Source organism: Lonchura striata, chromosome 3, assembly GCF_046129695.1.
Source record: "Lonchura striata isolate bLonStr1 chromosome 3, bLonStr1.mat, whole genome shotgun sequence".
Taxonomy (NCBI): domain Eukaryota; kingdom Metazoa; phylum Chordata; class Aves; order Passeriformes; family Estrildidae; genus Lonchura; species Lonchura striata.
The window spans coordinates 27,811,220-27,835,848 of NC_134605.1; the positions used below are offsets into that span (position 1 = coordinate 27,811,220).

The 24,629-nt window shown below is 48.3% G+C and overlaps 2 protein-coding genes across 2 annotated transcripts; both read right to left on the reverse strand.

Annotated features, from left to right (window-relative positions):
* Positions 1 to 170: 170 nt before the first annotated feature.
* Positions 171 to 8,294, reverse strand: GZF1 (GDNF inducible zinc finger protein 1). Its single transcript, XM_077782005.1, has 5 exons — positions 5,873 to 8,294; positions 3,984 to 4,078; positions 3,368 to 3,535; positions 2,196 to 2,353; positions 171 to 1,743 (listed from the first exon to the last, which is right to left on the reverse strand). The coding sequence occupies exons 1-5, from the start codon at positions 7,135 to 7,137 to the stop codon at positions 1,432 to 1,434; spliced, it is 1,998 nt and encodes a 665-aa protein (XP_077638131.1). The 5' UTR covers positions 7,138 to 8,294; the 3' UTR covers positions 171 to 1,431.
* Positions 8,295 to 8,509: 215 nt separating this feature from the next.
* On the reverse strand, positions 8,510 to 16,603 carry LOC110474320 (GDNF-inducible zinc finger protein 1). Its single transcript, XM_021537641.3, has 8 exons — positions 16,557 to 16,603; positions 16,175 to 16,295; positions 13,688 to 14,599; positions 12,172 to 13,026; positions 11,210 to 11,304; positions 10,507 to 10,674; positions 9,792 to 9,949; positions 8,510 to 9,059 (listed from the first exon to the last, which is right to left on the reverse strand). The coding sequence occupies exons 1-8, from the start codon at positions 16,591 to 16,593 to the stop codon at positions 8,931 to 8,933; spliced, it is 2,475 nt and encodes an 824-aa protein (XP_021393316.3). The 5' UTR covers positions 16,594 to 16,603; the 3' UTR covers positions 8,510 to 8,930.
* Between the last annotated feature and the right edge of the window lie 8,026 nt (positions 16,604 to 24,629).

Below are 24,629 nucleotides of genomic sequence, written 5' to 3' on the forward strand. Positions count from 1 at the left end.
CATTCCCTCCCTCTTGTCCTGTCACTATAATTCCTGATGAAGAATCCCTCCCACTTTTCCTTGTAGGCTCATTCTGAGGTTTCCAGGAAATTGGACCTTCTCCAAGCAAACTTTCCAAGCCTGTCAATATCCCAAAGTGTCCCACTGGATATGACTGAGTCACTGGGAGGTCTCCATATTCCGTATTTTAATAGGAACAGCTCAAACAAGTAATTTATTTCCATATGTTCTCAAGAGTACAAAATATTCCCTGGCTCCAGATCCAACTGCTCAGCCCTTAAATATATCTACACCCCTTTCCTTCCATTGGGAATAACTGAGCTCCAGCAGGAATAAGTATCTCAAATATAACCTCTTGGAAATGTCCTCTGATACAAAAAATCCCTTTTTTCTAGTGTATAATTCCATGAGAACACCTCTGCCATCCCTTTATCCCAAAAAATAGCTCTGTGCCACAGGCTGGGGGGGGCGGGGGTCTTTATTGCTGGATTTCACCAGGCTGGATTGTGCTTACCTTTCCCAAAGTTCTGCTCACAGCTTCAGCTGAGGAATTGCTGTGGGAATACTACAGGAACAGGCAAAGAAATAGAAAAAAAAATGGGAAAAGCTGTGGGTTTTTACACTGGGAAGCCCATCCCAAGGTTTGAACCATTAAACAGTGAGCTGCTGTTGCAAAAAACCAGGAGTCAGCCCAGCTAGACAAGGCTTCCCTGCTCAAGGGAAACCCCCCAAAATCCTATTCCATTAAAATGGAGCAGGAAAAGCCTCTGAACTGAGCCCCTTCCAGCACAGCTCCTTTTCACACACTATTCTAGGAGATGTTTTGGTCTCCTAAGTGCCCAATTCCATGGGAGCTGGAGCAGCTGGAAGGTGAGAAGTGACAGGATCCAAGTGCCAGACTGCTCCAGTTTCCATGCAATCATAAAACCAAGGAAGCAGCACTTGGCTGCCACCTGCCCCTATTTGCTGCTCAGAGACTCCAAACTCCTGGAATGAAACTCCATGAATGAAACTCCTGGAATGAAAGCTGCTCCCACTTGCTGGGATCTTTGGCAAAAGCAGAGAGAAACCAACATTTCCTGAAAAGCAAATTTAGCCAGACTTCTCCTGGATGAAAGTCCACTGGGGAAAACACAGCAAATGTCATAGAGAAACATTGGTTCTCCTGATTGTCCATGTGGCATTGAATTCCCTGGAAAACAAACCTGCACCACCAAGGTACCTAATCCACCCCCTGAATATTCAAGGGATCAACTCCTACAAATTCCCTAGTGTGGTGTCACCCTGCCTGACCATCAGGAGATGGAGCTGGGGAAGGAATTTCCAGAGTAAACCTGGAAATCCACCCTCTCCCAGCTTCCCACCACCAGCCTCCCTCAGGCCAAGGACTGTACAAAGGCTGCAGCCTAAGGAGCAGGAGGCAATCCCAAATCATTCTATGTTCACCAGGGCGTGGAGCTGGGGCTGCCCAGAGTCCGTCTGCGTGTGGAGCACAGTGAGTTCTCCCAGCAGGGACTCCTGTGCTCCAGAGGCCTTACAGTCAGTGCTAGAATTCCCGCTTCCCGGGACTGCTGCCAGACTCTGGTAGGGGCTGTTCTCTGGGAAGGACAGCAGCTTTTCTGGGATTTTGGGGGACACCTCGTATTCCTCATCAGGAAGCTCCGTTTTGTGCCCCTCGTCAGTCTTTGTGGGTCCTTCCACGATGACAAGGAAGGACTTCCAGGGGGTGTTTTTATCATGGATCTGCAAAGGAATAACCAGGAGAGAGAAAGTTGGATACAGAATGACAAGCGAAAGTTTGGATCAAGCTTGTATTTGATATTGGTAGAAAAGGTTTTTGTTATGGAGTCATGGAATGGTTTGGGTTGGAAGACTGGACTGTAAAGATGATCCGGTCCCAACCCCTGCCATGGACGGGGACACCTTCCCCTGTCTCAGGCTGCTCCAAACCCTGTCCAACCTGGTTTGAACAAATCCAGGAATGCACCACCCACAGGTTTTCTGGGAAAACTGTGCCAGGGCCTTCCCAACCTCCCACGGAAGAATTCCTTCCCAACAGCCCACCTAACCCCAACTTTGAACTGGAAGTCTGCTCTGGGCTTGCCCCGTCATTCCAGGGAAGGTGGCTCTGAGGAGGGGTGGGGGCGCTGAGCTGCCCAGCAGCGAAATGTGCCGTGGGGACCGTGGGATCGTACCGAGGTGTGCCGGCGCAGCGTGGACTTGTCGGTGAAGGTCCTGCCGCAGGCGTTGCACATGAAGGGCTTCTCACCGGTGTGGATGCGGTGGTGCCGCTGCAGCGCGTTCAGCTGCGTGAACTGCTTCCCGCACTGGTCACAGCAGTATGGCCGCTCCCCTGGGAATGCGGCATGGGAGACAGGCTGGGAATGCGGGCAGAGCAGAGCTGCTGCCTCGGGAATGCCCAGCAACCCCTGGCTGACAGGGAATGGTCAGGGAAAACATCCTGGTGGCACAAGTATCACACTGAGACCCATGTGGAGGCAGCAAGTTCCTCCCAGCCCCATAAAGGTGTGCAGCCATTCTGTTTTTCCATGGATTTTCCATTGGAGACTCAAGTCTTGCCCAGAATCCAAGTATTCCTCCTCCTTATTCACTCTTCTCTGAGCAAGAACCCCCTGAGCCACCCCCAACCCTGGGACCACTCTGAAGACACCACAAATGCCCTGTTTGGAAAGAGATCCCATTTGTGGCAGCAGCTCTCTGGCCACAGAGAGAGCAGGCACAGACCTTCCCAGGCATTTTCCCAGGGAATGCTGTGAGAAGATCAGAGAAAAGAGTGAGAAACCATTCTTATCTCACCTTGTTTCACCTGCTGTTGTGCACATGTGGAATGTGTCACGGAGATTTGTTTACCAAAGGGTGATTTCTTAATTGGACACTGGATGGTGTTTGGATGGATTGACCAGTTAGGTCAAAGCTGTATCAGACTGGCTGTAAGGGTTACTGAGTTCCTTAATAAGTATAGTATAATATAGGGTAAGATGATACAATAAAGGAATTAATCAGCCTTCTGCAATCATGGAGTCAATGCTAATTATTACGCAGCTGGAGGCCTGCAGAAACACCCATTCTCCTCCTCCCCACGATAAACCTTCGGAGCTATACCAGAGCTCTCCATCACCAATGATCCTGGCAGCTTATTAAGGTATCTCCACAGCCTATGGAAGCATTCCAGGGAATTGCTGTCATTCAGGACTAGTGGGAGAAGGGGAGAACATGACACATCCAGCAGTGCACATGGGGAAAATCCTGGCTGAGAATTCCTTGCTGGAATATTGCAGTGGTGAGGAATGTATCCAAGAAAAGGAGAACATCCTACCTGTGTATCAAAAAAAGGGGGACATCTTACCTGTGTGGACTTTGATGTGCTGGTACAGGGAATTCCTCTGGGCAAAGGTCCGGAAGCAAACCTCACATTTGAAGGGCTTGGATCCCGTGTGGATCCGGTTGTGGTGTTTCAAGTATTCCTTGGAGGCAAAGCTCTTCCCACAGGTTTCACACATGAAAGGCCTTTCCCCTAAAAAAGGGGAAAAGCAGGATATAACAAGCATTAAGAGCATTTGGGAAATTCCGGAGCATGTCCTTGCTGTGGGGATACTTAAAAGGTCACCCAGTTCCAAACCATTCCATGGGCAGGGACACCTTCCTCTATCCCAGGTTGCTCCAAGCCACTCCCAACCTGGCCTGGAATTCCAGAGATGGGGACTACACAGCTTCTTTAGGAAAAGTCTTCCAGGGCCTCACCACTCTTACAGGGAGGAATTTCTTCCCAAAATTCAATTTAAATCAACCCTCCCTCAGCTTCATATCACGGGATATCATCGGGAACTTTTCTCAGACAAATCCCAGCTAAGAGACAACAATATCTCATTTTATCTATAAAAATGTGAACAAAAAGCATTTTCTGAAGGCAGCATTTTCACTGGAATGTTTGGGATTGGACTTTCCCAGTTTTCCAGCCTCACCTGTGTGGCAGCGCCTGTGGTAAATGAGCATGTGGTTCTGGGTGAAGCGGGCCCCACACTCGTCACACACAAAGGGCTTCTCCCCTGTGTGGATCCTGCAAGGAAGAAGGAATGGTCAAACTCCAGGATGGGCCTTTCCCTCATTGCCACTGAACCTTACTGCTGGATAAACACCCATATCCAAAAATGTTATGGCAAAAGCAAATTTTTCAAGGTGAAATGCAGCCCAATTCCAAACATTCTCTCCAGGTCTTGGCGCCAAATCCTCTGGGATGTGAGGGGAAGCTTCCCAGGGTGTTGGGATGGCTGCTTTTCCTGGAGAGACACATCCACAAGGCGAAATATATCCCCAAGGAGGAGAAATCCCCACCACCAGATGACACCACACCCAAATTAAGGCAGCATTGAGTTTCCAGTGTCCAAAATTCCTGAAAAGGCTATGAGAATGGACAAAAATCAGGTTTTAACCCTCAGAGAGGATTTTTTCCCCTCATAAAAATGTCTCTGGCAGAAGACAGATAAAATAAGTGATAACATCAGGTTAAACCCCTCAGAGATTTTTACTCTGATAAAATGGTCTCTATCACGAGACAAGGTAAAATGACTGATAGAATCAGGTTCAAGCCCCTCAGAGTTAATTTCTGCCCTGATAAAAACACCTTCAGAAAACTAAAACTGACAAAATCATGCTCAACCCCTCAGAGAGGATTTTTTGCCCTGATCAAAATGTCTGCTCTGAGACACATGAAATAACTGATAAAATCACGTTTAAGTCCCTCAGAAATTACTTTTACCCTGATAAAAACACCGTGGGACAGATAAAATAACTATAAAATCACGTTAACCCCCTCAGAGATGATTTTTGCCCTCATGAAAAGGGCTCTGCCCAGAGACAGGTTAAAAAAAAGGGATAAAATTAGGTTAAACCCCTCAGTCTACTTCTGACCCTAATAAAAATGCCCTCAGAAAGATAAAATTTATAAAATCAGGCTAAAATCCCTCAGGATTGATTTTTCCCTTATCAAAATGCTCTGAAGTAGATAAAATACTGACAAAATCAGGTTAAAACCCCTCAGAGATGATTTTTTTCCCTGATAAAAACAGCCTGGGACAGATAAAACCCAGTGGGTGCTGGATCAGCTCCATATGGGTAATATCAGTGACGTGCCACCTCCTCCTATTCCCAGATCCATTGTTTTCCCTACTTCGCCCCCAAATCCATCATTTTCCCATTGAAAATCCTGCCAAATCCTTCCCAAATATTTCCGCACTTATCTTCGTATTGAGTCTAAGGATGTGCTGGAGGAATCCCACCTGGATTTCCCTGCAGCACAGGCCTGGCCCATGCAGGATATGAGGAGAAAACAGGGATTTGGGAGGCTCTGAGGGCTGCACCCCATATGAAAACAGGGATTTGGGAGACCCTGAGGGCTGCACCCCATATGAAAACAGGGATTTGGGAGACCCTGAGGGCTGCACCCCATATGAAAACAGGGATTTGGGAGACCCTGAGGGCTGCACCCCATATGAAAACAGGGATTTGGGAGACCCTGAGGGCTGCACCCCATATGAAAACAGGGATTTGGGAGACCCTGAGGGCTGCACCCCATATGAAAACAGGGATTTGGGAGACCCTGAGGGCTGCACCCCATATGAAAACAGGGATTTGGGAGACCCTGAGGGCTGCACCCCATATGAAAACAGGGATTTGGGAGGCCCTGAGGGCTGCACCCCATATGAAAACAGGGATTTGGGAGGCCCTGAGGGCTGCACCCCATATGAAAACAGGGATTTGGGCAGCTCTGAAGGCTGCACCCCGTACGAAGAGAAGCCAAGGATTTAGCAGGCCCTGAGGGCCGCACCTCGAGTCCAGGGAAAGCCGCTCCTACCTCATGTGGGTTTTCAGCGCCGAAGGCTGGGAGAACTTGGCCTCGCACTCGGGGCAGCCATAGGGCTTGTGTCCCGTGTGCGTTCTCTCGTGGAGCCGCAGGGCCGTCCTGGAGCTGAGCCCCTTGCCACACTGGTGGCACTGGTGGCGCTCCCCGCCGCCCTCGTGCACCTGCAGGATGTGCCTCTTGACGTCCTTCTTCCTCTTGAAGCGCTTGGTGCAGAGCTCGCAGGGGAAGCGGCGCTCGCTGCTGTGCACGTGCCGCTGGTGGCTGCGCAGGTTGCAGCGGTTGGCGAAGGTCTGCGCGCACGTCTCGCAGCGGAACTCCAGCGCCGAGGCCACCCCGTGGCTCTGCTGGATGTGCTTCAGGAAGCTCTTCTCGTACAGGAACTCCTTCCTGCACGTGCTGCACTTGAAGGTGCCGCTGCGCTTCTTTTTGTCCGCTTCGCCTTTGGGGAGGTTTTCCGGGGAGGTCCCCTCAGGTTTGCCAGAGTTCTCCTCCTGCTCCCGCTCTCCCTCCTCACCCTTGGGCTCCTTTTCCTCCTCGGCGTTCCGCTGCTGCTCCCGCAGCCTCCGGGTGTATTTTTTCTTTGGGATCTCCACGAACACCTTCCTGCCAGCCAGCCGCCCGCTCGCCCTGCGGATCTTGGCGTAAGGAGCCTTCAGCACTTCCTTCTTTTTGTCCATCTTCTCCTTGGACTTGGCAGCCGGCCCCTCAGGAGATGCTCCATGGCCAGGCATGGCTCCGGAACAATCCGGAGAGTCCCACTCGGCCTTTGCCGTGGGCACAGTGCTCGGGCGGGTGGCACTTTCCTCCTCGGAATTCTGCGACTCCGAGAAGTTCTGCAGCTCCAGCAGCACGGATTCCAGCATCTGCTTCTTCAGCTGGAAGCAAGTCTCGGAGAGATCCAGGCACTTGAGCTTCTCAGCGATCTCAAGCATGCGCTGCACCCTGTCCTCCTCCACCTCCACACGTGCTGTGTACACAAACTCCAGAAAGGAGGCGAAATCTGCCACCTGCACCTCGTTGAGGAACACATTGCTGTGGGGGCCATCCACGGGCTTCTCGTTGAGGAAAACCTCCTTGAAGAACTTGCTGGTGGCGGCCAGCACGGCCTTGTGTGCCGGGAACTCGGCGCGGACGCCCTGGTACTCCACGCTGACCGTGACATCGCACAGGTGGCCCAGCAGCCGCAGCTGCTGCATCTCGTTCAGCAGGTTGATGGGGGATGATTTGGATTCCAGCAGAACGGGGTTGCTTTCCATCTTCCTTCTCCGTGCTAACAAGATCCCACATCAGACAGCGGAATTCCACAGGTTTGCAGTAGCTGGGGCTGGGAGGAGATCCGAAATCATTCAATCCAACCTTGGACCAATCTCCAGAACCTCAAGAAAACCACAAAGTGAATCTGAGCTTAAATCCCAACCCTAATTTTCCATGAAACCCTTCAGGCTGTCAGAAGCTGGGATAGGGATGGAGCCAACAGAGCTAGATCGAAGTTAAGGCACCTGGAATTAAGGAATGATTCCTAGCCTTGCCAGGCAACAATAAAAGGAAGACAAGATTAAGCAAAAGCTAACTGTTGTCCTAAAATACACCTGAAAATGCTGTCCACATAAAATTCCAAACGCTTATGTGATGGATAATCATATTCACACAACTGAAAATCCCACAAATGATGGGAGTTCCTCAAAACGGACTCACAGCCTGCACATTCTGAAGGCCCATTTCCAACTTTCCATCGGCCTCTATTTCTTGGGAATGCTTGAAGCTGCTCCAAAGCTTGTAAAAGAGTGGAAGTTTTGGGGTGTTTTTCCAAACATCTGACCACAGAACAAACCAGATTTCTATGGATTTAAAGGTGCCCTGAGGAATCTGTTGAGTCTAACCCTGTTACTACTGGAATCTGAGGAATTCCTTTCCATGGCTTGGGAATTAAATGATGTCTCACCCAATGCTTTATAAACAATCAGTGATACCAAAATCCCACTTTTTTACCACAATAAAGTGATTTTTAACTACTTCTCGTGTTATTTGACAACTACCCCTCTAATTCCATTTGAGCACTGTCCATTTCTCAGGAATGTCCATTTCTTATTTCCCCTTCCAGAGGCAAAACTGGCTGGAAAGAGGCAAAAAGCTCCAGCCCAAAGGGGAATGGGAGAGGATTCCCAGGCGGCTGCTGCTGAAGCCATGGAGAACCCCACAGTGCCCACTTCCAATCCCATTCGCAAAGGTTCTCTAGATCACATGGGAATGATGAGGTGGGGGAAAGGACCGGGGAAAAAAGGGGAGAGGAAATGGGGGAAGGGTGGGAGAAGAAAAGGGAGGGGGAAAGAACTGGGGGAAAGAGGAGAGGGGGAGAATGAGGGGTGAAGAGGGGAGAAAAGGAAGGGGGCGGGGCCAGCCCCGCACTCACGGCTCCCGGCCCGCTGCCGGTCTGTTCCCGGTCCTGTCCCGGTGCGTGCGGCCCCGGGCGCGGCCGGAAGCGCTGACGCGCCACGGCCCCGGCGGAGGCGCGCCGGACGTGACGTCACGGAGAAGAGCCGGGTGTTGCTAGGCAACGCAGCCTAGCCCCCGGATTTGGCATTCCCAAATCCCGGCGTTTTCCCCTGGGCGAATGAAGGAGGGACGGGCTGGGCGGAACTGGCAGCTTTATTAAAGGAGGAATGGGTGACAGACAGCGGCCGCACTGCGCCGTGTTTGTATAAACACACACCCTACCCTGCCCATTCCGAATGGGATGCTCCCGCAGCTTTGGGAAAAAGAAACCTCTGGACAGATGCGAACATTTCAGTGGAATAAACACCCTCATGAGGAATTACACCTTTACCTCCTGCAATGCAGCTCCCGAGGCAGTGACCATCGAGAATGATTCCCTGCATTCCAAAGGATAATACCCACCATTCTGCCTCCAACAGTCCATTCTGGGTCTAAAAGTGACTTTATAAGTACAAAAGGGAGGGGTCAGTGTTCCCGGTGTCCCCAAGCCCAGGTGTCATGTGAGCTGCTGCTGCTTTAGCATTTCCTCGTTTATAAGTTTCCCGTGGTCAACTGATCAAATTTCCGGCATTGGATCTCCTCCTGGATGCACTTCTGCTAAAGTCTCTATTTTGGACCAATTGTTGTCTTTTTTTTGTGTGAGGTCAATCAAGAAGTTTCTCCAGTGAGCATTCCGGTCATGGATCTGGGAAAAAAGAAGGAAGTGGGACAGGAAAACAATTAGATCTGATTTTTAACTGCCAAACATTTAACTTCATCCAGAGCTAAATCCAACAATTTTGGGATAACTCCATGATGAAGTTTTAACTCAAACACAAACAAGACTCTTGCCAAATCTGTGCTGAATTTTTGGCTTTGCTGCCATGGAACTCTTCCAAAATCAGCTGGAATTTCAGCACACAGGCAAAATATTGACTTGGAGCTGGAAGGGAGCCTCCTGTTCTGTGTGTGCTGTCACTTCCAGGACCTGGAGGTCTCTGGGAAGAGCAGAGCTCAGCATTTTCCAGTGGAATGCCGGGAATGTGTTACGAGGCTGGAATAAGGGTTAAAGCATCAAAGACTGCAGTTAATCCATAAAAAAATCTAAAATCTCAAGTCCTTTCTCAAATGTTTTCGTGGAATCTTTCAATGGAAAAGATCTCAGAGATGATGATCATTAGGAAATGCTGTATCCAGTCACTTCCAGGGATGGTGACTCTTCACCTAGGGCTGGGAGATGAGTGGACTGGTAGCCAGCAGTGGGAGCTGCTGTGCCATTGGAGCAAAATCCCACAAATTTCAGGAAGAGATTTTAAGATGGTGGTTCACCATGCTGCCCTGAAACTAGTCCCTAGCACAGCCCCTTCCGAGGGCTGGAAATTCCCGCTGCCAGGGGGAGGTGGCACTGAGAATGGGGAAGATCCTGTGGATGTCCTACCGCTACGTGTCGGCGCAGGGTGGACACGTCAGTGAAGGTCCTCTCGCAGGCCCGGCACTTGTAGGGCTTCTCTCCAGTGTGGATGCGCTGGTGCCGCCGCAGAGCTCCCTGCTGTGTGAAGGCCTTCCCACACTGCTCGCAGAAATAGGGACGGGTCTCTGGGAATAACAATCCCAGCAAACACAGGGTTAGGATCACATAGGAGAGAGCAGCTGGCTCTTCAACCCCTTCCTGGAAGTGTCCAAGGCTGGATGGGGTTTAGAATAACCTGGGAGAGTGGAAGGTGTCCATGGCAGGGGGTGGAATGAGATGACCCCTAAGGTCCTTCCAATCCCAGCCATCCCATGATAAATATTTCCCAATACCTGCCAAGGCTACAGCCATGCATTACTCCAAATTTCTTCAGCTGCACAATCCAGGCCTCAGTTTTCTAGCATAACACACAATGCTCCCATTAGCCAGGGTCAGGATGACGCCTACTTCCCAACGGAATTTCCATCCTTGGAGCTGTCCAATGAATGCCTGGATGTGGCACTCAGTACTCTGGGCTGCTGACAAAGTGGGGAGTGGGCATAGCTTGGACTCTATGACCTCGGAGCTCTTTCCTAACCTCAGTGATTCTGGGATCCCCTAATTCAGCAATGGGATGGAATGTCCACATCCACTGTGGGAAGTACCACAAAGCCACCATTCCTTTTCCCAGCCTTGGAATTACCTGCATGGACGTTGCTGTGCTGGGCCAGGGAGGCTCTGAGACCGAAGGCTTTCCCACAAACTTCACACCTGTAGGGTTTGGCTCCCAGGTGACAGCGCCTGTGGCACTTCAGGTACTCGTTGGTGGCAAAGTCCTTCCCGCACACGTCACATCTGAAGAGCCGCTCTCCTGAGGGAAGAGAAACTGAACATTGGGAATTCTCACAGGGGAATTTTGTCCTTCAGAGTCAGCCTACAAATCACAGAACCCAGGCTGGAAAGACCTCCAAGGTCATCGAGTCCAACCTCTGCCCAATCCCCACCTCGGCAACCAGTGCCACATCCAGCTGTCCCCTGAGCACGTCCAGGCATCCACCCATTCCAGTGCCTGATAACCCTCTCCATGAAGAGATAACCCTCTCCTCATATTCAACCTGAGTCTCCCCTGGCACCACTTGAGGACATTCCTCTCACCCTATCACTTGTTCCTTGGGAACAGAGCCCAAATTCCCCCTGGCTCCTGTCAGGGAATTGTGGAAAGCAACAAAGTCCCTCCAGAGTCTCCTTTTCTCCAGGCTAAAAGTCCTTCTACCCCTATGAATTCCTTCGTGGTACTTGGATACACTTCCATGAGTTACAAAAAAAAAAGGAGGGGTTTTTATTTCATATCTCAGCAATAAAACAGGAAAGAGATGGAAAAACCACCTGGAATATTTAATTCCCACCTGTGTGTGTCCTTTTGTGGCCAGTGAGTTTTCCTCTGTCGGCAAAGGAAGCACCGCAGTCCTCACAAATGTAGGGCTTCTCCCCAGTGTGGGATCTAATGGAGAGAAAGCATCAAAGATTAGTAATTAATTAGGTCTTGATCCCTAAAATAATGGATTTGAAACCATGTTTGGATTTTAAATGTAGTGGGAAAAGGAAATTCTGCTCCCTCAGAAAACTGAGTGTCTACAGGTACAGGTGCTACACTCCAGGAGTAAAATTCCCATTTAAAATTGACCTTTTAAAATTCAAAATTCCCATTTAAAATTTACCTTTTCCTCACTTTCAGGCCCTAAAAAATCCACCTTTTTCTCCCAGACAGCTCAGAGCATGGGAAAGGAGAAAGAAGGGAAAATGACAGAAAATCAGACAGAATCAGAAAAATCTGAGCCTAATGTTTGGTCTTAACCTATTCCAACCTAAAGAAGATGCTGTCCAAAATAATTCCTGATTTTGAGCTGTCAGAACTAAGGATTATCATCAATCTTCTCTGGAGAAAGATGGGAAATTCCATGGGATGATTCACTCTCTCCTGGGAGAGGGTACATCTACACAGACATCACCAGGGAATAACTCATCATGTGAACCTCCAGCCGAGTAGTGTGGATTTGGAGTTGCACATGAGGATGAAATCCCATGGGAATTCCTTGCTCCAAGAGCGAGCACAGCTCAGAATCCATTTTCCAGGAACCCTGACTCACTCTTCATCACTGAGGATCATAGTGGGATTTTAGAGCCTGTCCGAAATGACAGATATTCCTTGCAAGTTTGGACAGGGTATCCATGTCGTAATCCTGACCATGGGAAATGCAACATGGGGCCAAAGCCTTTGCATAAGGGAATTAATCACAGATCCCACTGATTCAAATATCCTGATGTTCCTGCTCTAAGGGGCAAGGAATGGGCATGGCTGGAATCTGACCTGGTATGGATCTTGAGCTGGGAAGGCTGAGCAAACCTGGAGTGACACACGCCACACTCGTAGGGCTTCTCGCCAGTGTGTGTCCGCATGTGGAACACCAGCGCCGTGTGGGAGCTCAGGATCTTGCCGCACACGGAGCACAGTGGCCGCTTGGCCCTGCCCTCATGCTTTCGCATGGAGTGAGTCCTCACATCCCGCTTCCTCTTGAAGGTGGCCTGGCAGAGGCTGCAGGAGAACCTCCTCTCCTCACTGTGCACATAGGCACGGTGCTCCTTCCAGCTGGTATAGCTGGCGAAGGCCTTGCTGCACACCTCGCAGCGGTACACGTTGCCAGGCAGGCTCCGGTGCACATCCCGGCAGTGATCCACATATTTTTTCCGGGAAACAAACTGCTCCTGGCACTTGTCGCAATGGATCACGTAGATGGATTTCTTGCTGGCCACACTTTCACTGGCCTTCTTTAGTTTAAACCCTGGTTCAGGTTCTTTGCTGTCCTTCTCTGTTGAGGCTTCATCCTCCTCCTCCTCAGAACATACCTCGTTGTCCCTGCTTCCTTCAACTTCCGAGTATCCTGTGTCATAGTCTCCCTGCTCCTCGCCCTTCACACTCATTCCACCTCCATCTTCATTTGCTCTTTTAGCTTCCTGGGATTCCTCTTGCTCCTTGCTCCTTTCTGCTTCAGCAATGGATGAATTCCTGGCATCTTCCTCACACTCTGAGGTTTCCGGTGTCCCATCCCAAATTTCTCCGTTGGGATCTTTGTCACGGCATGTGGGGTTTAGGCCATGTGTGGGTGGAACCACCATCCAATAAACAGGCAGGAGTTTCCTCTCTTCCCCAGACTCATGGATTTTCCTGTTAAAAATGGAGGACAATTTCCATTAAGTTTAATTGAAACTTATTAATTGTTTAATTGTTCCAGTTCAGGCCTTGGGGGAATAGGACAACTTCCATTAAGTTTAATTGAAACTTATTAATTGTTTAATTGTTCCAATTCAGGCCTTGGGGGAAGAGTCCTTTCCCTTGAATTGTTCCTTGCACATTTAAGAAATTCCCAGCATGTTTGGAAAGCCTGAAAATAGGGAGATTTTGGGAAGAGTTGGACCAGATAATTAAAGAAAATTAAAATGCCTCAGTTCATTAAGATCTGTATTTTTCACCTGACTAGGAATGTAGGATGGACTTTTCCTCCCAGGCCATGAAATCATGGATTTAAACTAAAGGAAATAGAGATTAAATGCCTAGATAGAGACACAAAATTCCTATTTAAAACCCCAAATCTCAGGATTCCAAAGAAATCTGGTTGCACAAGTCCCCCTTAATCCAGTGGGAAATTCCCTAAATTGCCCATCTAGGAGACCTCAATCCAGTCATCGTCACTGCAAGGTCAAATGAAAAATCCCTATTTTAGCATGCTTCGAGTCAGATCCAAGGAATTCTGGAACTGAGACAGGGAGGACTCCAGGAATGATTTATCACAGAATCCCAAGGAAGTGCATTCCCAGAAATGCCATACCTGAGATGGGAGGTGTAGGCAGCCCTGTGGGTGAAGCTGGCGGGGCAGTGCTGGCACCTATAGCACCCATCCCCCGTGTGTGTCCGGATGTGCGCGGCCAGGCTGCACTTGGAGCTGATGGCCTTGTCACAGTAGGGACACACCTGGGATTCCTGCTTCTGCTCCTTCTCCCTGCAGAGAGAATGACCATCCTTGTTTTCCAGGCTGGTGATATCCACACACAGTCTGGTTGGGGAATGTGTCTTGTTGCATTTGGGCAGCTTTGCTGGCCTGGATTTTGGGGCTGGAAAAGCTGTGGCCTCCTGCTCCAGGCCTCCTGCTTGGCCACCAATGAGCTCATAGCCCGGCAGAAGCTCCTTATGTTTCTGCCTATCCCAAAGTTTTCTCTGCATGGGAATTGCCATGACCTGGGAAGAGTTCCTGGGGTTTTCCTCTTGCTGGATACAAGGCCACTGTGATCCCCTCTTTTCACCCCTCTGCCCTTTCATGTGGAGGCTCAAATCCAAGCCCTTCCTGCCTTCTGCTTTCACTTCCTCACAGATATCAAGCAAATCCTTGCATTCCAGCCTTTCCGCTATTTCCTTCATCCTCTGGAGTTTTCCCGCCTCTATCTCCACTTCTGCTGTGTACACAAACTCCAGGAAGGAGGTGAACTCCTCGGTGTAGATGTCCTGCAGAGTCACCGTGCACTTCTGGGTGTCCAGTATCTCCTGGTGCAGGAAGAGCCCCTTGAAGTAGTTGCTGGAAGCTGCCAGGACGGCTTTATGAGCCAGGATTTCCTCCTGAATTCCCAGGTGTTGGGTGAGGACTGTCACGTCACAAAGGTGCCCAAGCTGGTAGAGGGAATACAGAGCCCTCAGGAGGTTGGGAGCAGCAACCTTGGACTTCATCAGGATTTTCTTCTTCTCCATCCTGCCAGAAGAAACAGAAAAACGTTGGAATATTTTTTCTTGTCTTTCCATTCAAGTATGGCAGGGAAAGCTCAGTGGAATTCCATGCCATAATTCCTTGTTCACCCTTCACCTTGTTCACCAGCTTCATGTCCCTGATGTGGGGACACAACCCTAATTGCAGAACCACTGATATTGGAAAAGACCTTCAACCTTTGATGGGTCACCACCACCTGAACTAAACCATCTCCCAGGAGCAGGAAATTGAGGGAATATAGGCAAAAGAGTGTTTCCTAAATTCTATTGGAAAAGGAGTGCTCACATCCAGATTCCTACTGGGTAATTCCAACAGCCAGCAGGGATCTCTGCAATGCTCTCAACCCAACACCTGCCAACTATTCCCATGTGGAGACACAACCCCACCACACTGGAAACAGTGCAGATCCCAAGGTTCAGCTCCAAAATCCACAGGAGCTTCCAGCCCATCTGCTGCCTCCGTATTTTCCAGCAGGAAATCCTGATTTCTGTGCAGTGCTTAGAGAAATCAATGAGAGCAGCACGTGCTAATTTCCTGATGCTCCTTTGCAAGATTCCCATCTGCGATAAGATCCTGATCTGTGTTCCCACTGGAGCTCCTCTAACACCAGGATCTGACATGGAGCCCAATGGAAGAGATAAATTCCAAGATCATCTCCAAGTTCAGCTTCTTCTGAATTAAAGCCCTCCAGCAACTGAAGCATCTTTCCACAAATCCACCAATTCCCACCATTCTTTCCTTCAGAAAAAAACCCTGAGATTTGTAGTTTTTGTTCCCATTTGGAAACTGATCTTTAGTTTTACAAAGTGCTGCTGAATACTTACGTCTCCAGAACACTCACTCCAATGATTTAAACAAAAACCCCATTCCCTCCTCATTTTATGTGTTTGTTTGTAACTTCTTTCCAGTTTTTTTCCTTGGCAGTTTGGGAAAAAATAGTTTAAAAATGTGCACACAAGCGCAAGATTTGCAGAAAGCATAATTAATCCATGAGATTACTTGCAAAGACAATTTAATTGCATCAGAACTGATGCAAAACTCAAACTGTATTTCAATTCAATTACAGGGTTCCTGAAGGGAAACTGGAATCAGTGCAACTGGAATTGGTACAATTCCTTTAAAAAATAAAGCCCAACAGTGGCCTGAATCTCCGAAAAAATATTAATAGTTGTGTTATTTTATAATCTCCATTTACCTGTTGGAAAATTTCTGTTTTATCCACCTGAAAATCTCCATTTATGCTCCAAAGCATCCCTATTTATCGTTCAGGATCAATCTCCATTTACCCCTCCAATCTCCATTTATTTTCCAGGAAAATCCCCATTTATGCTCCAGGGGAAAGAAAAAAAAAAAAAAAAAAATCTCCGTTTATGCTCCAGAGAATTTCCTTTCTCCCTCCAGCAAACTGCTGGCCAAATTCCTCTAAAAGCCCTAAAGTTTGGGGTTTTTTTTTTGAAACACAGAGCACTTGGATTTCTCCCTAACCACGTTACCTTCGGGATACCCCTGGAAAGGCTCCTCCCCCGAGGAACACAAGGCTGGCCCGGCACCGACGCTCACCATCCTCCGGGAATGCTGCCGCGCCGTGTTGCTCCTCGTGCCACTGGCACAGCCGGGATCATCTTCTGGATTTTGAATGCAGCCACAAGATTTGTATCCGTGCGCAGATATCCGGGAAGAGCTGCGAGGGAAGCAGAGATAGGCAATGTTTATCCCAGCGCTTGGCATAAGCGGGAGGCTCGGCGCTCCGGGACGTGAGGGGTCACCTGTGCGCTGCCGGAGGCGGCAGCCGCCGGGAATCATCTCCCGCCCGGCAGGAGCACCGGGAATCCCCTTCCGCCCAGCAGGAGCAGCCGAGATCGCTCCCGCCGCTCCCGGGGGTGATTCCCGGCGCTCCGGGGCTCCATCCCGAGGGTTTTTCCCAGCCCCGGCCCGCCCTCACCTCGCCGCCGCCTGCCGCCCCAAAGCGCCGCCGCCATTTTGAGTGCGGGCAGGGCGTTCCCGCAGACCGGGGGAAAATCCCTTTGGACCCCAGCCCGCAAAACACCCCCGAAAACAACAACAACAACAGCAACACTCCCCAAACGACTCATTTCGGAAACAGTTTGTTTTCTTTCACGCTTTCAAAAAGCCACGTTTTATGAGGTTAAATGATGCGTGTCCCCAGTTTGCTGTGGCAGCTCCTCAGCCTCTCCCAGTGTGGATACTGGGATATCCAGGAGGATACCGGCATATCTGTGAGGATACTGGGATAGCCACCGTGGATACTGGGAGATCAGTGCCAGAGTTAAGAGAGGGGTTTATATAAACCAGTATAAAGCGCTGAACTTTAGTGGGGTAAATCTGGCATTAGGAGAAACATGGGGTCTCCCTGTTTCTTCCCACTAGTGATCCCCTATTCCTGTCTTTTATCACATAAAATAATATCAAAGTGGGCTACAAAGCACTTCCAATCTTTTTTTCCAAGATAAATTCCTCTTTTGTAGCATTTTTTCCCCCACTTAAGGTTTTAAAATCTTCACATTTTAACAGCTTATAAAAATGTTGGGTGACTGTAATTCCCTGAGGAAATGTAAAGTAAATTCCTTCATAAAAAATAAATCAGGAAAGGCAGACATCTGTGCTACCCACATTTTCAATCCTGATTATTTTGTTTGTAGTCAGGGGATGTTTCTATTGTCCAGACACAGCTTTTGAAGTGGGAAGAACGAGCAGCAATATGAGTGATCCATGTTGAAAATGTCAGGATAATATTCCTGTATCTTCACATGAGGGAATGGTGTTTGCTTTTCCTTTACCGGAAAAAACAGTGTGCTCGGCAGCTCTCACCCAGAGGAGTTGGGAAGCTCCCAGCCAATTTAGTCTGAATTCCACAAGGATGGAGGGAATTTCTGGATATGCTGGGCTGTATCCGTGTATCCATCCCAGGAGGGATTTTCCCAAGGCTGGATTTTGCTCTGCTCTTTGCCACCCGTTTTGTTTCTCAGGAGATTCACTTGATTCTCCAAATCTTCCAGGCACTTGGATGCATTTCAGGGATTCTCTAGAACCCGTGGAATTCTCCATGTCTCTCATGTGGGGAGAGACAAGGAAGAGCATCATAGCTGCTCTTTCCCAATCCCTAATTTTGGAATTTCAACAGGAGGGATGAAACGTGTAGGAGGCAGCTGTGGGAGATGCCAATCTTGGATGTCTTTGGTGGGTGAAGAATTCCAGGTGCCAGGATGGGGAAATAAAACAACCTGTTAAGTCAAAACAACAAAATCCAGGGAAGACTTGAAGCCTGGGAAGTCAGATTTTATTTGAGCACTTCCCTTGGCTGGGAGTGGAGAGATGGCTTGGGCTTTGATTGTGGTGATGAAAACCGGGAAAAGGGGAAAATGGGGTTGGCTCTACCAGTCAGGTTCTGCTCTTGATCCATCCTACTCCTTGAGTTTGTGGCTCAAGGTCAGCCAGGACATCTCCATCAAAGCAAAGGATGGAAGTGTCCCCAAATCCCAGGTTCCTTCCCCCTGGAGCACAGCAGGAAGTGGCACCGGGGTTTTGGCAATTTTGGCTCTTCCCAGCAAAGCTGGGCGGACATTTTGGAACTCTCCAATGAAACATCCTCGTGTGTTTTCCCTGGATGGATATGCCTTCCTTACAGCTCCACCAGAGGATGCTGCAGGCTTTGGAAAGAGCTGCCCGGACTGTAGCCCTGCTCATCCCTTTAATCCAGAGGAATCTGACCATGGATATCAACCATGGCACTGCAAAGAGAGCTTCCAAAAGCCTTTTCTCAGGAGCCAAGCAAACCTCCAGATCATCCGTGAAACAGAGACAGATCTTTCAGCATGGGCTAAAAATGAAAATTCCAGAGAGAAAATCCTGATGGAGAGCACAGAGCAGTCCTTGCTACCTGTGTCAGCACTGAGCACTGCTTAGCCTATTGTCCTGTTCTCCATAAGAAATTTTGGCATGGGATTGTGCTACAAATCAAACATCCCATGGATTCTCCCTCTCATGTTCAGTCTCAAGGAGCCAGAGCTCTGTATATCCTAGCAGAACGCTTCCAAGATCCTGGTGTCACTTGAAAAACACTGGAATTGAGGGAAGTCTGTGTGTGTTTTGTCTGAAAAAGAAGATTTTAAAATCCTAAAAACCAGCAGAGTTTAATTCCCACCAAGGTTCTGGTGGGAAAAACCTGAACCAAGGAGGAATAGGAGAAGACCTTTAAGATCACCAAGTCCAACCACCAAATTCCAAGATTTGTGTTGGAGGGGACCTTAAAGATTATCCAGTCCAACCCCCTGCCATGGGACACTTACCACTATCCCAGGGTGTTCCAACCTGGCCTTGGACGTTTCCAGGGATGGAGCATCCACAGCTTCTCTGGGAAACCTGTGCCAGGGCCTCCCCACCCTCACAGAGAAGGATTTCTTGCCAACATCCCATCTATCCCTGCAGTCTGGCAGTGGGAAACCATTTCCGCTTGTCCCATCATTCCAGGCCCATGGAAATACTCTCTCTCCATGTTTCTTGTAGCTCATTCAGGTCCTGGAATGCCACATTTGTGTCACCCCAAAGCTTCTCCTCTCCAGGTTGAACACTTGGAGCTCTGGAAAACCAACGACTTTTAACAGATCAAGGTGATAAATAAATTAAATAAAACATAATTAAATAAAAATAAATAACAAACCAACTAAAAGCCCTTTTCACCCCTCTGTGTTCCCTGGGGTTGTGGAGCCAACACTTTGGATGCCAACTTCATGTCCCTGATATGGGGACACATCCAGGAGTCACTGGAAGGGCTCCCAACAAGGTCAAGACCCCAGCTGGGGAGGGTTTCTCCAGAATGAGCTTGGAGCTAGCTCAGCAGCATCCTGGGCACGAAGGAACACAGGTTTTTGGCTCTGGACTGTGAATTCCAAATGTTCCCTCTCATTTTTTTTCGGGAGCTCATTCCTGTGTAGCAGTGATTGTGATAGTATGTATTCCCACAGCTTCAGGGGAAGAGGGAGTGGGACTGCTTTGGAATTAATTCCCTGCAATCCACAGTCCTGACAAGTGACATGTTAGGGTGATGGAAATCCAAATTCTGGGAGTATATCTATGATGCTTTCCTTCTGACACAAAATAAATCCTCAGTACAGCTCATTTACTTGTTTATCACACGTTTTTAAGCTCTTGGCACTTTGAAAACTTCTTTTCCTCCTTCTCCCAAATATTTTAACCCCTGCTAAACCATGTGCATCAAACCCAGAAGTTGCCTCTGGAAGTAAAGGATTTTCCACCACATTCCATGGATATTCTTGGCCTGATCCACGTATTTTTATCTCCTTAACACTCCCAGTCAAGCCCAAACTGAAAATGTCTTAATTGATTTTGAAATAATTGAATTCTGGTTGAACTTTGAAATAGTTGAGTCGGGGGGTTATGGAATATCCTAAAGATACCATTTATTCGTCTGGGATCTGGAAAACAGGTGGATAATGTTTAGTCTCCAGCTAATGGACAGGATGTTAATGCTTTTCCCGGTTGGAAAGGAGCAGCCTCCTGTTTAATTACAGTTCAGTATAAAAGAAATATTCCATTAGCAAAAGGAGATGGGGGGGAAAAAAATCTCTTTTTTCCCCCCTCTCTTCTCCACAGGGTTCCTTCTAACTCAAAATACACGATAAAGCTGTACAGAATGCAGAGGATCCCAGGGAGTAAATTCAGATTAGCGCCTTGCTGCAAGCCAGAACAAATCCAGCAAAACAACCCCCAAAGTTATTCTTAATGGCAAGGAAAGAGGGAATTCCTGCCAGATTTACACTCCTGTTGTTTCAAGACTTCGATTAAAAGATTTCATGGAGATCATTCCGGACAAATTCCAGCTGATCCCAGCTGTTCACCAGGGAAAATTATAAGTAAAATAAATCTAAATACATCAGATTAAGTGATATTTTTCCAACAGCTGTCTGTGTTTTTCCCTTGTTCCCCAGAAAGCAGCATTCCCTCACAAGATCCCAACTTCTCATCCTCCTACAGATGCCTCTATGCCTCTTGTCTTTTACCAGAATTATCCCAATATTTTTTAATGCAAATGTATGTCTTCCCAGCAATAATATTTTTCCCTCAGTGTTTGTTTTTCCTTAGTGCTGAGCACTCACTGTGGTTTGTGAATCCAAATTATTTGGGGAAAAAACAAGAATTTCAGTTTATATCTGCGTCCTGAACCTGAGTGTTTTCAGGGAGAGTATTCCTTCCTCCAGGTGCTCCTGCAGGGATGAGAAAATGCCCTTTTTTAGTCCTAGTTTGGGTGTGGAATCTTGGCATAGGAATGACTAAACATGGAAGGAGCAGCTGCCTGGAGAAACAAACACCTGGCAAAATATTTTGGGGAATTTCAGGATGAGTCATCCCAGGCCTCGCTGGGGAAGCTCAGCCCCAGCTGCAGCTACGGTGATTGCCTTCAGTCCACAGAATCCCATGGAATTACTTGAGGTTGGACAAGACCTCTGGATTTGCTGAGTCCAACCTGTCACCCAGCCCAGGAGTGGCATGTCCATGTATTCCTTGGACTCCTCCAGGGGTGGGAATTCCAAACCTTTCTGTGTTGTTACAATCCTTTCCGTGAAGAAATTCCCATCTGCCTTCATCTCTTATTTAATCCAGGCCTGTTCCAGGAATGGGAATCTCTAATGTCCCTGGGCAATTCCAATGCTAACATCCAATTCCATAAAGAAATTCCCATCTCCTTAATCTCTAATTCAAGGACACTTCCAGGAGTGAGCCTCCAAACCTTCCTGGACAATTCCCAAGCCTGACAACCCATTCCATCCATCTGCTTTTATCCCATTCCAGAACTGCTCCAGGGATAGAAACTCCAAACTTCCCTGAGCAATTCCAATGCTAACACCTCATTCCATTAAGAATTTTCCATCTGCCTTCATCTTATTCCATCTTTTCTCCTTTCAGCTTCTCCTGCTTGGAGAAGATCTATGCCAAGATTCATCCCGCAAAGCTGATGGAACACCAGGAACTCATCCCAAGCCAAATGTCCAAGATCATTAAAATCCTAATTAATCCCTTTTGATCCATCGCCATTCGCTCCCAGCATGGTCATTAAGCTTAAAACTGCAGAATGAGGCTTGAATGCCCACGTGGAGCTCAGGGTCATGCCAGCCTTCGGGAAGTGCAGATTAGGGATTTCTGGAGGAGGAGAAGGAGAAGGATTTGCTGAGTTTTCCCACTGCTAATTTTCCAGCATTGTGTTTATCCCTAATAACGATCCAAATAATTATCCCAGTTAATCTCAGGAATGCTTTTGGAACCATGTCCACCTTCAAATATACAAAAATCCATTTCCAGAAGTGTTCCCAGACCAACCACTCATCTTTAAAAGGAATATTTTCTCAACTGGGTTTTAAAAATTCATATTCCGAGGCAGCAGTGGGGTCGGGAATGGCCAGATACCCTTTGGAAAAGCAGTGAGACTGACTTTGGGTTGGGCCACGAACTCTTTGTTAAAGCATCTGCTTTTACTCCAGGATATTTAATGGTTGCCAGGAATTCCAGGGATGGAGGAATGCCAAGGTGGATAAAGGAAAAGTATCCCTTTGGATGAAGCTGGAGTTCCTAACCCCAGAACGTCCCCCTCCAATTTTTCCCATTTGGATTCATTATCCCCTATAAACCGTGATTGCAGAGAAATAGAAAAATGTTGCTGCAAGCATGGAGAAGGCTCCAAGTGCAAAGGAATTTTCTGGGATATCACAGGCAAGGCAAACTCCAGCACCGAAAGGGATGGATCCAACCTCTGGGACCTTCTCCTCAGGAAAAACACATTCCATAGAGAATTATAACAAAAACAAAACAAAAAACAAAACTGGGGGCTGGACATAATGTGGCACCTAATTCCATTTAAAATTCCTTTAGTTTTCCATACAGGAATCACAACAGCAGATACTGGGTACCCACCAGCATTCCAAAGGCCAGTGATTTTATGGATCCGTTTTTATGGCTCAGAGGGGTCCATGGAGTCAGGAGGTTTTCCAGCAGCTGGAGAGTTGGCTCCAGGTTATCCCAAAAATTGGTTGGGAGCCACCGGGATGGTTGCAGTGGGGTTGCCAAGCCCAGGCTTCCATTGGAAGCTGGAAGAACATCCCAAAATATAATGGATCTGTGTTTTTAATGTCTACCTACTCCCAGGCATGTGAGAACATGGAACCCCATCCTTATAAAAAATAAAAATAGGAAAACAAGTTGGAGCCTGAATGTGTCAGGGAAAAATGTGAGAGAGACAAGGGAAGGAAGCCAAAAGGAAGGGAAAAACGATCCAAAATTCCTTAATCGGCATTTTTAGGTTCATGGATCTGGTTCCAAAGATCCATGTTCATCCAGGAGATGCTGTGGATGCACATTTCCAACTTCCCAAGAGAACAGGCTGTGGAAAAGTTCAGAAGTAGATCCATGTGACTCCACAAACCCTTCCCTCTCTGGAGCAAAATCTGGGGATTCAGGACACGCACCTGGAGCTGGGATAGGAGCAGGGAGCCATTTATAGGCCCAGAATTCCCAACTGCAATGCCAACATCTGAGCTTTCCCACCTTTTTCCAGAGCTGGGACAAGGTTACTGCAAGCTGAGCCACAAGTATCAGGTGGGAATTTTGTTCCTCTGGAAAACAGGAGTGCATGGCAAAGAAGTAGAAGCTCAGAATTCCAGAATTCCAAGGACAAGGTGCAGGAGCTGCCCCTGGCATGAAGCAGTTAGGAATGGAGCACAGGAGGGTGCCTTGCCACCTTTCCCTTCTTCTTAACATTCCCAATAAAGGCAGAAAAGGCACTTTGGTTATTTTGCTGGGAAGAGAATTCCAAGAGGATTTCCACACCTTGCTCCTTCTACAGGGCCTGCTCATTCTGAACCCAGCAGGTCCACCTGATCCAGGATAACCCCTCCTTGTACAGACTTTGAAAAACTGAAGTTCATCCCAACTGGTTTGCACTGCTTGGGAATTCTTGCGCTGACACGCAGGGTTTTGCCTCTGGGACAATCATGGATTCATCATCTCACCCCTGAGTAATCCCAAATTCACATCCAGGCGGGAATGACGGTGGATCACGCACACTGTGACTGAGGAGGCAAATCTCTTCTGTGGATCTGTGTTCCCTGGGGTTTTTCCAATCCTTTCAAGCTGTTCCCAGTGAAATGTTGGCAGGAGCCAGAGTTTGCTCTGATGGAAAGACATTATTCCCTCCAATCCCCTTTTCCCAAGATACTGCTCAAGCCATCCCAGGGCATTCCAAGCCAGAGAATGACTGCCAGATCCCACTGTGTCCAGAAGCCGAAGCTGGAACAGTTCCCTTTGGAAAAGCAGGACGAGGATGTGGAGATCATGGTAAGGAGTCCTGCTCTTTCTAGGATCCCGGTTGGAGCAAGCAGGAATACCAGGAATGACCCCACCCCACTGTGCTCATAGAATCCAAGAGCTCCTTACCATGGCAACAGAGCTGGGACCACAACTTGGGATTTTTCCAGCAGCTCTGGGTACATTCCGGGCTTTTCCCACAGGGGGTTTGGGCTTCCCAATTTGGCACCTCCAGAGGAGGAGAGAATGAAGCGGGAAGTACAATCCCTAAAATCCATGGAACTGGGAAGAAAGAACAAGTAGCTGCTATTCCCAGGAAACAGATGGAATACCTGGAGAGCAATTCCAGGGGGAGAAATGGATCCCGCCAAAAGAAACTACTCACTCCTCATCCCTGGAGCTGTGGCTGTTTGATCCTGATTGGATCACCCCGGGATAGGGTGGATTCTCCACCTTTAGGGAATGGCTTTTGAAATCCAAGTGGGAGTGTTTCAACATCAGCATTCCCACTTAGAGCCAGAACTGACAGGGAAATTTATAGTCTGAATTCCATAGGAGATCAGTCTGGAATGCTATGGATTTGGAAATAAAGATTGGGAAATCAGGCAGTGAAAAGATCCAAGGAAAGGCGGTGCCAGAACTGCACATTCCTAAAATCATTGGCTGAGTCAGGGGATGCCAC